General features: G+C 36.0%; 1 protein-coding gene and 1 long non-coding RNA gene across 6 annotated transcripts; one reads left to right on the top strand and one right to left on the bottom strand.

Annotated features, from left to right (window-relative positions):
- Window positions 1-883: 883 nt before the first annotated feature.
- LOC143460298 (uncharacterized) lies at window positions 884-8423 on the bottom strand. 2 transcript variants are annotated; one of them, XM_076957755.1, is made up of 20 exons: window positions 7484-8423; window positions 7096-7263; window positions 6548-6747; window positions 6341-6437; window positions 6100-6179; window positions 5887-5987; window positions 5557-5689; window positions 4742-4915; window positions 4405-4562; window positions 4127-4269; window positions 3583-3698; window positions 3332-3444; window positions 2898-3055; window positions 2666-2779; window positions 2311-2546; window positions 2175-2220; window positions 1887-2005; window positions 1643-1781; window positions 1344-1472; window positions 884-1087 (listed from the first exon to the last, which is right to left on the bottom strand). In XM_076957755.1, exons 2-19 carry the CDS (start codon window positions 7238-7240, stop codon window positions 1384-1386), a joined length of 2361 nt encoding a protein of 786 aa, XP_076813870.1. In that variant the 5' UTR covers window positions 7241-7263; window positions 7484-8423; the 3' UTR covers window positions 884-1087; window positions 1344-1383. The 2 variants fall into 2 exon arrangements, with proteins under 2 accessions (XP_076813870.1, XP_076813869.1); XM_076957754.1 differs by lacking the exon at window positions 7484-8423 and having other exon boundaries at window positions 7096-7475.
- A 1360-nt stretch (window positions 8424-9783) lies between these two features.
- On the top strand, window positions 9784-12346 carry LOC143460299 (uncharacterized). Of its 4 annotated transcripts, XR_013117862.1 has the most exons (7): window positions 9784-10001; window positions 10249-10442; window positions 10553-10663; window positions 10749-10878; window positions 11082-11213; window positions 11284-11430; window positions 11541-12346. It is a non-coding gene; the product is annotated as an uncharacterized LOC143460299 (long non-coding RNA). The 4 variants fall into 4 exon arrangements; XR_013117859.1 differs by having other exon boundaries at window positions 10553-10878; XR_013117860.1 differs by having other exon boundaries at window positions 10553-10878; window positions 11138-11213.
- Window positions 12347-17547: the final 5201 nt, after the last annotated feature.

Raw genomic sequence — 17547 nt, forward strand, 5'->3', positions numbered from 1 at the left:
CCATGATAAATTCTTTTAGATTTGTAATAAGTCTATCACAAATGTAGACTTTAGACCAGGGGTGGGCAAACTACGGCCCGCGGGCCGCATGCGGCCCCCTGTCCCATTTTATGCGGCCCGCCGGCACTTGCAGAAACTCCTACTCATCACTTATTGTTTTAATTAAACAGGTTACATGACAAAATATTATTCCCTTTACGAGTGTTTTTCTCTTCACTTTCAGTGCGTAAACACACACACGTCAGTCGCGCATGTATTGCAACATGCTTTCAGCAACTAGCCGTACACTTCTCACGCATTGTTTGATTCAATTGTTTGATCATAAAATACAAATACGGTAGCGGCTACCGTAGGCCTTTGTGATGAAGATTGCGTAGCTTTAAGCGTAACTGAGTGTGAAATGCAAAAATTGTGTTTAATATGAATATGCGTTTATTTACACACCGGGTAAATTTTCCTACTTTGTAATGAGAGTGTGCGGCCCGCCGGCTGCAACATTTTTTCTAATGCGGCCCTCAGTACAAAAAGTTTGCCCGCCCCTGCTTTAGACGAAATGATCGCGCTGTTCCTAACTGATCTAACTGTAAATAAGAAAAGTTTTTGCTTTACTTCATAGCAACAATTTCTTTGTGTTTGTATAGGTGCATTCCAGAATCAAGTAGCAATGAAAGCAATCTATTCATCAGTCACATCTATTTTGCCTAAAATTTTGTTTATTTTTATGTTATTTTCTTTCTGGGTTCATAGGTTGACGTGCGTTCGCAATATTTTCTCGTCCGCTTCTGAATAAAGCAGCAGTTCGCTACAAACCCCCTTAATATATCATCAAGCCAGCATAATTGACCTACTGTGGATCCGAAGATTGAATGCCTCGCGAAAGGACGACGACAGAATATAATTTTATTGCAAACTTACACATTCGGTAACAGTAACAGGACGATGATGAAAAAAGAAGCTTGCGATTCATTGCAGCAGCGTTTAACCCTCCATAGTACGTAGATCGGAAAAATTCCATCGTATTAGCATGGGTTTGATTCCATTCAAGCACCACCATAATAGAGCTCTCGTCAAATGGGCTCCAATGAATCTAAGAAATAACAACATATGAATGAAAAAATGACATATATTTGATAACCTCGTGATGTGTATGATTCTTAACGGAAAATGTGGTCGCTGATAATGCAAAATAATTAGTTTAAAATCGGTGTTCAGTCAAATAAGCAAATCATAGGACAAAAAACTTCCCAGTATACTGTATATTAAAATAAACGTAGCCTAATATTGTAGCGATGGCATAAATTTAGCATGCTTTTGAAAACTAACATCATTGAACATGATTTTACCTGGTAAAATACGAGAACACGACCTAGTGCGACCTTCCTGTCATAACGGGTTTTCTTGGGTTGTTATGGTGATGTCGTGAGCTACACTGCTTAATATCGGGTTTTCTCTTGAACTGTTCGGTATATATCCTAGAGGAGAAAAATTTAATCTGGATGCGAAAACGTGATGTTGAATCGTTATTACAGCAACACAACATTATTTATTCGTCTTCCATCAAGAAAAAACTCCATCGAAGAAACAATCAAAAGATGGTATCTCGATAAACTGCGAGAAATGAGAGAATCTCTTTATGTTTTACCTGGGTCTGATCCAGTACCTTCTAGATTGATGCCGTCTGTGGTTGAAGTGGCTTCACCAAGTTTAAGCATCGAGTTAAGTACATCCGGTGCAAGTGTGATGTTTACAAACCGGTTATCAGTAGTCGACAGGGTTACACCCTGCGGACAACAGAACTAAGTTACCCAATAGACCTCGCTAAATAGGTAACCTAATTTATGGCATTAGGTATCAGAAATTTAATGATACACGATGATTTGTCTTACATCGGTCGGGGGAGTGTCAGAAGGTTGGATGATGAAAATCCCATCGGATGAGGTGGGAGTCAAGTGATAAGTTCCCAAAGGTAAAGAGAGGGGACTATCATTCATATCACAGAGGACACCTGCATACACAACAATGGCGATGTTTACGAGGAAAGGAATCTTCACCAAGGAATATTAGGCATATTATTGAGCCGAGTCAATAAATAATAATCAAATAATCTCTTGATGAATATCTGGTTGAAAGGCAACATCGTATGTATCAAAAAATGCTATGATGAACACACATACCCGTACTTGCTCCTAGTTCGAAATTTGCTTTCGGTTGATTTGATTCCTATAAACAGAAAAGAACAAAAATTTCAATAATACAGTTGAAGGTTTAAATAGAAGCAATTTTCAAATTTTTCGGCTTTTTTATGCTTACTGACGATGTTCTTGGCCTCACTATTGCATTTAAACTGTGTTTTGACGCACTGTTGGACTCGTCCGCGTTTTCAGATATGTTTATCAGGTCGGACGATAACAGCTGGTCAGGGTCGTTTGTCTGCAAAAAGAGAGGTGCAGACGACGTATTTTCAGCTTGACTGATCACGCTTGTCGTTATATTGGATGAGTCGTCTATATCGCTTCCATCATCCAGTTTAACTTTATGAGATGTTTCTACAAGACATTAGCCATAAATCCCACATATTTTAAAAGTACAAGGTTTTACAGTTGCAAGGGCCAGCAAACAACAAGGATGTGTAAGATAACTGCACATGAAGAGATAAATTAGTCACCCAATTCGTTCATCTTGGCCTGTTCTTCCATGACAAACTTGAGCATTTGTTTTGGGCGATCCCACATTTTAAAAATTTCTTCTGAAAAGAGCTTATTCAGCAGTTGGACAGTGTCTGAAATTGCAAAATTTAAGAAAAGAATCACTACTTATATTAGACTACAGTCATCGTCAAAAACTTGCCCTTGAGACAGGACTTAGGATGCCTTTGACATTTGCCAACGTGCGCCTACCATTAAAATTCAAGCCAACAATGTCAGATTCTGCCAACATCTTTTTAAGGTTAACCCACTTTCCACGGAGCCATTGTGGGGAGCGAACACTTTTCCAGCCCACGCACAACTTGTTCCAGTCAATCTCATTGTCAGAGGAAACGAGCAACTCAGAAATTCTGCAGATTTGTAAAAGTTAATAGGACTTAAAAGTATATTATGTAGTGTGTAAAATGTACATTAAACATAGCATATTAAGAGAAATACACCAACATATGTGTGTTACATGAAAATGCTATTGTCAAGTGTGTTGAAAGTATGCTTTTTTAATGAAACTAGTAATAAAATAGAAAAAACCCTCATGATGTTGTGATGGTAGTAGCGACATTTCTGCCTAATCCTAACATGATGACGATGGTGAGTGCTGCAATGAAGACGTGGTTTATGACACTTACTTTCCCACCAAAAGTTTGTCATCAAATTTTGTCCATTCATGGCCTTGGACCTGTTTCCAGTTGAGATAGTTAAGCCATTTTGCACGACATTGTTTGTCCGTTCTTGTCCCAACCTGGTGATAAACAGGAAAACTAATTCAAATTACTACCAACAAATTTATTTCAGATGCAATAAGCCCAAAGCTTAATACACAAAATAGCCAGTAAGACTAATATAATCGTATAGCAGAAGTAAACATTTATAAACCAACCAAATTAGCAATGTGACCCCACGGTATTCCATCTGTAACTGATTCCCCAGGTTCAGTGTTTGTAACAGCATGGACGGCTTTTGCCAATCTCTCCTCTTCTTCATCTGCCCATTTTCCTGCCAAACAGTTATTTCTGTTAACAATTAGCAACTCATACCTTCAAGAACCATCAAATCAGCGTGTCTAATTTCAAAATAATAACGTAATGCAAAATTTGGGAACGTGAGGCTTTACTGGTAACTATATTTTCCTACCTCATTATTTGAAATAAACTTAGTTGTTGTTAGATCAAGGGTAATTGGTTGGGGTAAAGGATGCAAAAATATTTAAATTTTTTTGATAATAGCAAGCTGAAGATTGAAGTTACGCTGACATCAATTTGATTTTAGTAAGTATAACTGTATAAGATAATATTTATTTTACGTGAACATTTAACTAAGACACAATAAACGTATTTCTTGCCAGTAAAATGGAAGGAAGGGAAACTAAGTTCAAGCACTTTGAGTGAAGCAGCGTGTTGATAACAGTGTAGCGGACAACATACCGACAGTCAGATCATCTCGAAGTAGCCGACATCGATCCTTGACTGAATCTGAACTTCTTCCCAACTGTTGTGCAATCTGTGTCCAATCTCTACCGTGGACTTTTCGAAGCTCTTGAAGTTTCAAGAGTTCTTCACTTGAATATCTGTATGTGGAAGTAAATTATGAGCTGGTTTCGGAAAATAAATCAACTTTGTTTGGTTGGATGTTTAAGTGACAACTCATATTAATAGACAGATCAAAACATGACGTAAAAGTGACATGATATTCATAGACTCACTTTCCCTTGTAGTTTCGTTTATCATATAATCGTCTAATTCGGCGATAAACTGCAAACAACGGCCGATTTAAACCTGATGACACAGTGGGATAGAAATCTTTCCTTTCTTCTTTTGAAGCATTAAATATGATGTCTGTTGGATCTTTTACGCCTCGTCCCTGCAATGAAAGTGTTTTCTGGCACTTCTAGAAATTCAATTCTAAAACTACTAGTATGTACTTCATATTTATAAAAAAAAGCTATTTATCCAACATGTATGTGATGTATTGTAGCAAAACAAGGTCTTTACAACTTTAATGAAAGAACTAATTTAGATCAAGCAGTTTACCCAACTTACAACACAATAATTCTGAATATTCTGTTTGAGAATTTCAGTTTCCTCTGTGCTCCACATTCCAGTGGTCCAAGAATGGCCATTTTCCTTGAGTTGTTCCTTGTGAGATTTTGTTGTAACCCATAAATTTCGTACAGGGTCATCAACAAAATCAGCAGATGCTGGTAACTTCGAATGCTGAAAACATATGTTATGTAAATGCTTTTGTGGCAGTAATACACAAAAAAGCATGTGAAGATGGGATTAATTAATTCAGACCACAATCAGTGCAACAGCGTTTCTCAAACTGAAGGACTTTGTGTGAAAACAATTTAGGTTGACTGCCCTCATGTACCTGTTTATGTGGTTGCTTAGTGTGGCCAATGGCCGTGCTTATTCTCAGATTTTTGTAGGTTGGCAATAACATTTGTTGACTTTGCCAAACAGTTTTGGAACAAATTTATAATTTTTCTGTGTAGTGTCTAATTGTATTAGTATAATTATACTCCCAAATATTTTCAACTTTCTAGCAATTAATAAACCCTTCACTGAGAGATCGTGTTACCCCATGTTTCTTTCCATACAGTTTGATATTAATAGCTTGAAACTAGATCAGCTCATATTTTGCTTAAAAAAGTGATTGAATGTTTTGCATATAATCTGCATAAGTGGCACATTGTGGGTAGTTACCAAGTATAGTTTTTCAAAAAGGTGGAAGCTCTTCAAAAACACCGCACTAACATAAACAGAATATTCAACAAACTGTAAAACTTTCGTAATAATATGATTAGAAAGTTAAATTTCACAAACAAAAACCCAAAAGAAAATGATATACTTACCAATTTTCGTTTTGCAGAGCTTCTTTTAGCTTTGAGATTTCTTTGCTGCAAAGTTTTCTCACCGTCAAGTTGTACAGAAGTATTAGGAATTGAGTAAATTAAATCACTGCTATCTGCTGTCATGCTGGAGCACCTAGACAAGCAAAGAGAATGTAATTACAGTGATTGGGGTACTGAAATCCATTGTAGGGAGTTAGCAGAGTTGTTTGTTATTACTGTACCGCCACTAGATGGCCGTCTATTCATCAGCAAAAAAAATAAGATATGAATAGTGACTAAGCAATATATCTACAGTGAGTTAAAAAAAAATAGGTACTATAGCAAACTCACAGCTGAGTTTCATTAGCTTCTGAGAAGGACGAGGATATAAAAAATGAGTTGGTTCCCCCTATCTTCATGAATGATGAATTCGTAGAACTCATTATAACATTCTGCAAACATAAAGAATTAATTAGATATATTATAATTAGGCACACACTTAGTATTTTCACTTATTAGTAATGACAAACATTTAGACCAGAAAAAAATATCAATTCAACAAACATCTTTTGTATTTGCAGTTGACGTGATGTTTGATTCAGCGCCAGGATACAACGTAACAACGAATTGTTCACCATAATCATCTAAACCACAATGAATTATATTAGATTAAAAACTGTTACATTACAAATCATGCTTAACTCTTCAGGACCATAGTTCAGGAAAATAGATGGTCTATATGACAACATATTTGATAAAGAAAACATTTTCAAATAATTCATATGTGTTACTAGAGTTGACTGACTTGTCATGACTTGCACAGTAGACTGCTCAAGTGAAGTTGAGTCGCAATCAAGTTTATAATTTGAAAGTACAACATTAGACAAATCTTCATTTTTATCCTAAAATATAAAATAATTAGTCTGACTACAACTCCACTGTTCTCCACAGGCAGCAATGTCATTTAATCATTAAGAGCGAGTAATCACTGTTTCTACTTAAACATATATACCTGTTTGTGGGTACATTTGTCAGATGGTTTTGTTTTTTTGGCTGATTTTGTGAGATATTTTTCTGTATCGTGATCGTCATTAACATTAGAGGTTTGTGGAAATTGAGAAATATGAGAAAAGGAACTTGTATTATTTCGATCAACAGAGACATGAATTTTCTCAACCGACTTTCTTTTTATCTTGTATTGATATGGAATGCCTACGAGAAAAACAAGCAATTCACTGAAAAGTTGATTAATTTATGATATGGAGGATGTATTATGTAAAACAGTATACAGATATTATCAGTTTGCTGCTAATAACTTACTAAGTCAAGGTTAAGGTAACAAATATCAAATAAAAACTACTACCATGTTGTTTTGTTCAATATGCCATATTAAAAATATGTGATCTCTACTATTGCAGCTAATAAAATATGTTCATACCTACAAACACAATACAACTAAAATAAGGATGGAAAGTATGCAATTGATAACAATTTCTATTAGAAATTATTACTAACAAGCTTTTATATTATATATCTGTTTACAAAATGCTAACAACTTACTTGTGCATTTGCGCTTTCTTGAAGATTCTTTAGGGTTTTCTTTTAGGAGACTACCTTCAAATGGAACTTCAACATAAAATGTTGATTTCATGTTGGGCTCATAGTCAAGAATTATTTCCGTCAGACCATTGGCTTGATCGCACATCTTGCATTTTTGGTCAAAAATATCTACGACATTAAATCTTTCATGGAGGTTTCATTGATCCTTTAGGCCTACAGGCTTTTGCTAATGACTGTTATTCATGCAATATTATTATGCATAAACAATCTAATTCAGACTACTCTTCTCAACCAATTTAGGTTTAGCTGATCAGCGCCAACAAAACAAAATTTTCAATCAATCAAAATGGTCGCAGCCTTTTAAAAAAAACTCTGTATAGGCAAATACCTCAAATTTAAGTACCATATTGCAACAAATGAATAGACCTAGATGAAAATGCCAGGAAGACCACAAAAACGCTGAAAATACATAACATAAAAACCAAAGAGGTCAGGACGATTATCAGATTACCCTGACTGGAAAGTATGGCAATTTTCAACAAGAAATCGTGCAGGCAAAGTTAGGCTAGTTTATTATAAACTGATGTGAGGGTAAGAAAATGTAGCATGCACGTTGATGAATCTCATGCTTGCAGTTGTCACACTTTCCACTAAGGCAGATTACTCTGATAATATATCTGCAGATTACTCTAATCAACAAGTAGGAAAAACCGGAAAAGCTGAAAGTTGAGTTGAAACTTGCTAGCCAAAGTGTTATCTAATATAATTGTTGCAAGTGGAAATTTATAAAGACAAACTGAGTTAAATTTTTTTTAACAATTCTTTTTTTTCAAAACACGGTTAAAATTTGAGATTTGCTACAGCCTAGAGGCGTTAGTACAGTAACAAGTAAGCTAGTAGAGAGCCTACATACTCGTATGAAAAGAAAGCGTTTTGCACTTGATAGGCCTATGTCCGGTGCATAACGTAGCCTAGCTATCTGGTGCACAAAATGGGTCAAAACAGCTACCTTGTAAGCAAAGTTATTCCCAAAACAGCGATATCTGGTGCACACTTTTTTCTGCCTAATGGTACACACCAGTTAACGAAAATTACCTTTTCCGGTGCACGAAAAACATACATTCCATATACTGAGGCTACCTAACAACCGTATAAACTCAAAATCCTTAAAGTCTTGCTAACTATGTAAAATGCGGGCAGAATAGCCTACATACGTACGTTAAGCATCTAAACTAAACGAAATCAATCTTATGCGATGTTATAGACTTTACATTTACAGCAATGATGGTATGTTATGGCTACGCAGACACTTGACTTGATGATGGTATAGGGCTCTAGGCTAAATAGTCCAGATCTTCAATCTTCAGCGACGGGGTCGTAACCAAAAGAGCTGGTTTTGGAGCCTGCTGTTTTCCAATAGCACGCTGCTTTGCTAGCTACTCAATGATTAACAGGCTGCTGTTCGTGAAGTTACAAACAGCAGTTTTTTTAGTTATTCAGCAAAGTGAGTAGCTGAGGTAGATTCTTTCCAAGAAAGTGTACACTGGCTTTTAGAGAAAAATATCTTTGAAAATTAGTTGTGTGGGCGAGGATATTGAGAGCTATATTTACACCTAAGCACTATTGATATAAACAAACTGTAAGCTGTCCAGTTTTTCAAAAGCAACCAACATCAGGGTGCTATTCGAGCAAACACAGTCTGCTGTTCATTACGTCACCAACAGCGGCCTGCTGCTGGATCACCAACAGAGACCTGTCAATAACAGAGCAGCAACCATAGATATCCTATAAAACACTAGATCGCTCAACTCGCCATTGGAATTGAAGCCAAATTGAAACTTTGCGAATCCGCCATCAAGGGACGGACCCAGTCAGTCAGTCGCAACAGTGGTGCTGAATTGTGATGGAGTTGTATCGACAATTGTCTTGTCTCCAGTACGGTATATTTGTAAAAATAGCCTAGTTCTAACGTTATACAGAACTTATACGGGCTAGGACTCTTTATACATCGTAGGACACGCCGATGCCGTATGTAGCCTGGACTACCGTATACTTTGAAAACTCATAGCTTTAGCACGATGTTATTTTAGAGATAGGCTACTGGAATAATCGGAGATGGGCATTGATACAGTACCTTCGTACATTACTTTGTAATACCATGTTCCGAATCCCAGACAGAAATGTGTTACATTGTAAGCTATACCGTCAATACCGGATTAATTTTTTCTTTTAGTCGTCTCAACAGCTAGGCTAGTCGCCATTGGTACTTTTATAGTAATAGTTTCAAGATTTTGAGAGATTTATGCCTACGCTAGTTTTGGTGCTATGCCAGTACTTTCAAAGTCAAAGTATTGACTGCCCACATCTGGAAATATGTTCAGTTAACTGTAGTCTATAGGCCTAGTTTTCTATTGTGCCACACTTTAACTACAAATAAGAATCTGATTTGTTGGACCCTATTGTAAAACGTGTAAAAAAGGACATAAACATTTAGCCAAACTTATTTACATGTACAATTTTACAAAACAAAAGAGATAAAACAAAACCATTCACTAATCACTACTACATACATTACTCTGTCAATGACTGACATTTGAAATTAAACAGTAATGAGTCATCCACTTGTCACTACTGATGGCTGAATAGTACAAGTTTGTTAAATTTTTTTCGTATCTTTTTGCAGGTAATTTCTTTATTGTACTCTTTTCCAAGGTCGTAAAGTCGAATTTTGCAGTATGCTTTTGAAACTAACTTTATAAGGTCAAAGATATGGTTGTTGGTGACACTTGTGTCTAACATATGATATTGAAGATTGCAGAATGCTAAAGATAGGTTGATATTAGCCGGAACAGATGTTGCAATACCTTCTGATACTTCTTTTTCTAAACCGACATAACAAATTCAAGGTGTATATGATACTGTATATAATCTTCTATATTTTTTGTAATTATGCAACTAAGCTGTGTTTACATATATATCAGATAAATATAATAATCATCAGATAAATATAAATTATTTTGCTACATTTTACCTTGGGGAAGTTTTCCTCTTGTAGTTTTAAGAAGACGTTGAAAACTGTTTTTCAGTTTCCTCGCAAACTACTACTACACTTTCGGAAGGTTTAAATAATTTGCCTTTATCTTTCATTTGCAGGAAGTCAGACACTGGAAAATTGGTTGTTGAACCAAGAGCTTGACTACAATGACTCCAAAAAATTTGCTTATCAACCATTTTGCTAACATAGCCAGCTATGTATGAAATGGCAGCTTTTATGTATTCAGACAAACCAAGAATGTTTGGAATTTCACTGAGGCTATGATCTTCGTCGACTTCTAGATCCCGTCCAAGTAGGTCATATTTTCTTATAATAAGAGCACCTGATTCTGTCAGCTGAAGGTTACTAGTTGAAGCACCATTGAATATATGCAAAATTTCAATTGGTAACTTTTGTTTACAGTTACCAAGTCCACCTTTAATATCACTTCTTAGAAGTAAGCACTTATAAGCTGCTGTAAACTGCTGGCTTGTCGGGTTGTTGTTGAAACCTTCTGCTGACCTTGCTAAGCTTGTAAGTTAAGATATATCTTAGTGGAGATTGATTTTGCCCAACTAAATCTTCAAACAACTCTTTTATACTTCTTATTGCCATCAAGAATCCCAGAAAGCCTGTTTTCCGTCTTGTTTTAAGCATTTGTACCCCAGCAGTGTCCTTCAACTTGAGAATGTAATCAAAAGAAAAATCAAGAAATGGCCTCCAGCTTGACTCATTGCTTCTTTTCAAAGGTGATTTGAATCCTTTAGCACATGGATTTCTGGAATTGCATATATCAAATAAGCGATCAAAAATATGTAAAAACCTAACAGTTGCCGCCGAACTTTGGAACTGTTGTAGTTTCAATGTGTTGCTGCAGTACTCAATGGCATCAGCTACACTTGCACTTATTGCTTGAGCTGCCAAGTTAACCTTCATTTTTTGTTGTTTCCAGTTTATATGGACCAACTTAAGTTTGTTTGCAAGGCGTAAGCCTTCTTCTTTTTGAAGTTTCTGCAGCTGAACCAAGTATTCCCATTTCACTTTCTTTCCTTCAAAATATACAAGTATTCCACCTTCACCAAAGGTATTGCGTATAAGTTTAAGCATATGGCACACATCTAACAACATATATATTTTGGAATTTTCATCTGCAGGATGGTTAAAATAAGTTTGGAAGTTATCTATGTCTAAAGACAAACCAAGTTCATTCATCATAGCAAGATGACTGGAAGGACCATCACATGTCACAGAAAAACTACTACTCCTATATCATGGAGCCGCCCAATACAAACATTTACAAGGTTAGCTTTCTCTTTACCAGTCTGACTGTCAGTAAAAAAATAGCCACAAGGAATTTTTCATGAATTGTTTAACGAAACAACAATTAGCACTAAAGCATCTTTTGCAACAGGTGAGGAATCATCTGCTGGCATTTCCACACCAATATCAACAAAACCTCGGAAACGATGGCCATCCCAAGAAACATGCTTCTTAATGGCCATTTCATCCAGCATTAAAGCACAAATTACTTGATTGTTTTTCTTCTTTTCTTTTCAACTCTGGCTGAAAGTACTCTGAATGCAGGTTCTGTAAAACCAGGCTCAGCCGACTCTTTGGTGTACCATTTTCTAATGGTTGATTGTGCAATGCAAGTGATTGAAAAGCTAAGTTGAAGGTTTTTCTGACATACTCATATGCCTTGGAAGAGTAAAACTGAAGGGTTAGTGCAAATGCCTTCAATTCCGTGGAATACTTGCAACCTTTAGAGGAATGCAGTTGTTTCTATTACTATTTTCTAAACTATTTTCTGTTTAAATCTACGTGACTTTTGCTGACTGAGTTTTAAATTTTTTCGAATTGCTGCAATTTGTTTGCTTCGTGACTGGATTTTCGTATTCAATTTAGTGGGTGAATTGCTTATGCTGTATGTAATCACTTGTTTTATCTTTACTACCGGAACTGCATTGTGACTGCAAACCAGTTTTCGTATTTCGTGTATATGGTTTCTTCCTTTCATGACCAGCCTGCAGTGAATCAATTCAAAGTTATACTGCCAGTATATATATTAGTATATTATATCAGTGCTTGTATACTTACCAGTATATTATAGCCAATAATTTCCAATAATTATTAAAATAACTGTCTTAATAATAATAAAATAACTTGTGACGATTACGTCACGACTCACGAGTTGTTTTCGAGATGTTTGAAATTTAATTTGGGATCTTGTAATTAAATAAATAAAATGGGAACTTTATAATTTAGTAATTTGTATAGACAGAATCAAGCAACTAACAGCATAGTCACGCAATTTGAGAAATGAGAACTCATATCATCGAAGCGGTAGTAAAACAAGTTATCAACCGTCCTCGCTCATATTCTAACAATAACCGCCAGCATTCGCGGTCTTTATGACAGATGAGTTTATTGCGTAATACTTCACACAAGCGAACAAAAATTTGTCATAAACTTGTTAACTGCCAATAATTACTGGAATTTATAACCTTACTTTTTTAAGATGTTGTGGAAATTTCTTAAAACGAGTTGGTACAGCACCATCTTTAGCCTGTTTCGTTGCCCTGTTCTATCAAAATATTTCTCAAGAAAATGGTCTGAGCAAATTTTTGAGTGTTTGCTGGTACGACGTTATGTAATAGCGCGATAAATATCAGAAATTTAATTAAAATGATACAACTTGGAAGACAATGGAAACAGTGTCTTCCAAATCCAACAATCTCTACGCATCGCCAAAAGCCATTCTTTCTTTCGGTCTGAGTCTGATGGAAATCTGTTGTACATATACTTGGTACTATAAACATATGTTTTAATAAAAATATGTCATCGAATGTATCTGAGACTGTCCGGGTGCACTTTTAGCTGAGGTAAGTTATTGGTTGAACGCCATGCCAATACACAACAGCTGCAATGTTAATGAGATGGTCAGAAGTTACAGCTCATTAAATTGAACGACTGGTGCAAAGACACGATTAATTAATAATTACTGTTGCACAAAAACACCTGCCGGTACTAGGCTACTACACTATTGCTCTTTGCAACTCAGTTTTCAGCAACTAACCTGTAGCCTGTATACCTGGCATATAAAGGCTGTGGTTATCGCACCGCTGTAGTTGTTTAACATCTGCAGGTTTTAAAGTTTCATATGGGGGCCATTTTGCTGCTTGTGGTCTTGTTTTAGCAAGTTATAACAACATTAGCACCACTCTTTTCGAGGAATTTCCTGTCAATGGGCCACTGAGATATTTAATAAATAGACGACTTTGGAAAAAAATTGATCACTTATCAACTTCTATGTTAGCCTAGTAAGAGAGTAGTTACTTTTGGCGTGCATTATTGGTGATGGTTATGGTGAAGAATGGAGTTATCAGCTTGAAAAGGCACAATACTGCCAATATGCCTCTAGGAAGCATGAAGTTGAATAAGAGGTACAGTTAGACTATAGACTGTATACATATAGACATAAGTAGCATATTTAACACCTTAAGCAATGAGAAAAGAGCTTTCAGTTACAGGACTTTATGTCAGTGCCAGTAGGCTAGGCTACGCTACAGTTTACATACGGTACCGGTATTAACGTTAAACCAAGAAAAACATTAGTTGTAGGTAATTATTATTATGCACAAAAAATGCTTACGCATGGAAGGTTCTTGGATGACAAGTTTTCTTTCTTGTCTCATCAATGTCATCATCCGAACTCCCTTCACTGGCACTTCTTTCCATTAACTTATCGCTTACTGTAGCGCTATTAACTCTCTTTTTCCTTTTTCCACAACCGTAAGCACAGCATTGAGTTCCCCTTTTATCCATGTTTTATATAGATTACAAATTGACGAAGAAATCTCACAATTTAACGTTCGACCTAACAGGTTAAAAGCCCTATAAAATCGTGTTCAAAGCCCAGTTTGGGTCCCTTACTGTTCCCGCCAAATCTGTTCAATTGGCTTCATTTTTGGTTGGTCGAAAACAGTAAGAAGAGCGATCTAGTGTTTTATAGGATATCTATGGCAGCAACAAACACCAGGGTGCTACTCAAGCATTGAAAGTCTGCTGTTCATTTGGTCATGACTCATGAGCCTAGCGTTGCACATTACCGACTGTAGCCTGTCATTTACTGAGTAGTAAACAACATGAGGGCGCTACATGAAAACAGCAAGCTGCTGTACAACAATAACAGTCATTCTTCTGATTACCATGTCACTAGGTGTATTTTTACAAGTTTGTTTTATTAGCTTATCTGTAGCCTAGTTACCGTACTGCCTCAGCATTTATGCAATGTTTCGTGTGATCGACAGGTAGAAGGTTTAAGTAAAGCGTACTAAAGTGTATATCAAGAATATTTTACATTAAACAAATCAAAGCCAGCTTACCGTTGGTGTATTTGTAATGATGAATGTCATTGCTAAGCTCTAGATGAGTTTACGCTGATGCTTGTCCTAGGCCTAGAAAAGTAGTGTACCAGTAAACCAGAAATTGCCAATTTGTCAAAGAAATGTTTTTTTGGGTCAAATTTGCCAAAATTCTTCCATTTTAAGTCAGAATGTTTCATTTATAGGTCAAAAATAATTGCCCTACTTATTACATATATGTTTGTGAGCATTCTTTTGCCACAGTAATTTTTTTGTAACTTATTATGTATGTTGGGTTTAGTCTTATTGACCGTCCTAACCATTGTTCATCTTTATCACTTGTCTACATAATTCTTGCACATGTGGCGTTTAGCGCCAAACAGTCATGGCAATCTCCCTCTTCGGTTCTGGTTAACCTACTGGTGGAATTGTTAATTGTTATTTTATCACGCTATAATGGTTATCATCCTTTTTTTGTTCTCTCACAGCCAATGACGAAAAATAAGGAATACAATTATACGATTCGACCCTGCCTCTCTAAATCACTAATCAGCAACTACGTGACGTCACCAATAGCAGGGCGCTACTCAAACACATGTTCCATCCTGTTAACCTAAGTCAAACCATCAAACACTTTTTGGCAAACGTTGTCTGCTGCCTTAACTAAATAAAGCGAACAGATAAGATTTTTTGGTAGTGGTACATAGAATGATTACAAGAGCCAAAACAGTAGAAAACATTTTATTAATCAGCCGTTTCGGTCGATACTACAATTATTCTCAATGAACTAGAGAATCAACGATACAACGGTCGGCTCTATTAACTTCTACAGCAGCAGAGTACTTTGATGTTATGATGAAAGAGCTTACTTTTAACTTCCGGTGAGAAACGATGTCAAATATCGCCGTCAAACGAAGTAAAAAGATTGAAATTCAATAAACACTCCAAGTGTCCGTAATTACTATCGTTTTGCTAGCATTAAATAATGAGTTATACAGCGGCAAGACTACTTTAAAGCAATTGCTATTTTTTTTATTTTTAGACCGAAGAAAGACTTTGCACTACTTAAATTCGGTCTAAATTCCTCATCGTTTGAGCTCTAAATGTCTAACTTGTTTTTGGGCAAGTTCTTACAGACACACACTTTTTTATTCGACTTTTTATAGTTTTTATACCATATTGCTCGAATTTGGAACTGTTTATCTGGACCATTGAAGAAGGGCAGGTAAGTGTTGTTGACAGGGTTGGGACGATTACGTCTAATTACTAACTAATCAAATAAGTACTCGGGGAAACGTGTATGTAAAACGTTTTATTCGATTTGTAAACGACGTTTTTAGACTCTTCTGACAAATAAATCGAATAATTACGCCAATAATTATACGGCATTATTCACATTAATTAATTGGTTTATCTAAGATTTTAGTAAATTCGAATAAACTGTGCGTTTTGGACGAATAAATTGATTACTATCCATACACCTTTCAGAGCTGGGATGATCAATTCAAGAACGATAGTCGTATATAATCAATCAGATAAATTGATTACATTTTGAGTTAACGGCAAACTTATTACAAATAAATCGATTATTTTTCTATAATTTTATTTATATTATTTATAAAATTTATTATAATTTATAACGATTATAATTATTTTTCAATTTGGTACTGCACAAATCGAACAATCATTCGATTTATATGCCTTTGGAGCTTAAATAATCAACCCATTATTAAAGTCGAATCTTGGAACTATTCCAGTAATATTTGATTACCAACAAAATGCTAACGATTGACAGTCGATTACGAATAACGATTTCGATTACCCCAAACCTGGTCGTTATATGTCTAATTGCCCAAGGGCGTTACAACGGTAGCAGTAGCGTTCAATCAATCATTCAATTATTTTATTTTTCGCCAAAAGCGCGGTGGTTCGGTAGCACCGCTGGATATTGAACACGACTCACGTAATTGCAAGTCCAACCTTCTAACTAACGGCTTCGGCACCACCCCATATAAAACTGGGCTGCATTAAATTACTTGACATAGGTATCGAACTACATCGCGAATAACGAATGGTGAAGCAAGCAAAAAGAAGCGTTCGAGCTAAACGTTGTCGTCACATCTTATGTTGAGATTCCTATGTCATTATCAAATAAAGACTGAGAAATAACAGCGATTCGGCTTTTTTCCATCCATGTTCTTGCTTGATTAATTATTAATAATTAATTAATCTGCATAGTTTCTAAAACCCAAGCGGAAACTCTGCTATTATATTGGATATTATCCATAGATATCTTATATATAATAACTAGATATCCAACTACCTTGCGCTTGCGCTTTAAGAAGTGAAGCCAGTATGGGTCCGCCATTTAGTCAACATATGCGACCAGAAATTCTCTGGCGCATATGTGTTGAATGCAACATATGAAAAGATTATGTGACATTGGAAAATAGTTATGAAATGGAAAGACGTTTTCTGATGCAGACGATGCTAAGCAATATTGCTAAAGCTCAATTGCATAGTTAAAGGGTGTTTGGCGTTTAAATATGGGCCCAGATACTGGAACGGCCCGTACCGTACCGGTATCATTAGCGAGCAGTTTGTGCGAATGGTAGGATGTTTCTGGCAATAAATTGTTGAAAGAAATTATTTATGTATCAATTATTTGCTTTGGATCATGCAACCCTTACTCAAATGAAGGGCAACCACATTGACTTATGCTAGGCCTATACGGTACCGGTAGGCAATTAGCCTAGGCAAGCTTACTTATTGATACAGCTAAAATACAAATATTTACAAAAACAATCGGTGATAGCGCAGTGCAAACAGCTCGACTTTTCGAAAAACTTCAATAGAATTAGGCCTATACAGAACGAATTTACAATCGGCTTTTAGCCTATCTCTCACTCTCTCCCAACGCTTTTGGGCGCATGTGTCATCGCAGGCTTGCTTCACTTTTCAGCGAGAGTTGGATATCTAGTTATTATATATAAGATATCTATGATATTATCACTCCGCCTGAATCACAGTAGTCAAGATTCCATCAGTATCGGT

The sequence above is a fragment of the Clavelina lepadiformis genome, chromosome 5, assembly GCF_947623445.1.
Source record: "Clavelina lepadiformis chromosome 5, kaClaLepa1.1, whole genome shotgun sequence".
Classification (NCBI taxonomy): Eukaryota; Metazoa; Chordata; class Ascidiacea; order Aplousobranchia; family Clavelinidae; genus Clavelina; species Clavelina lepadiformis.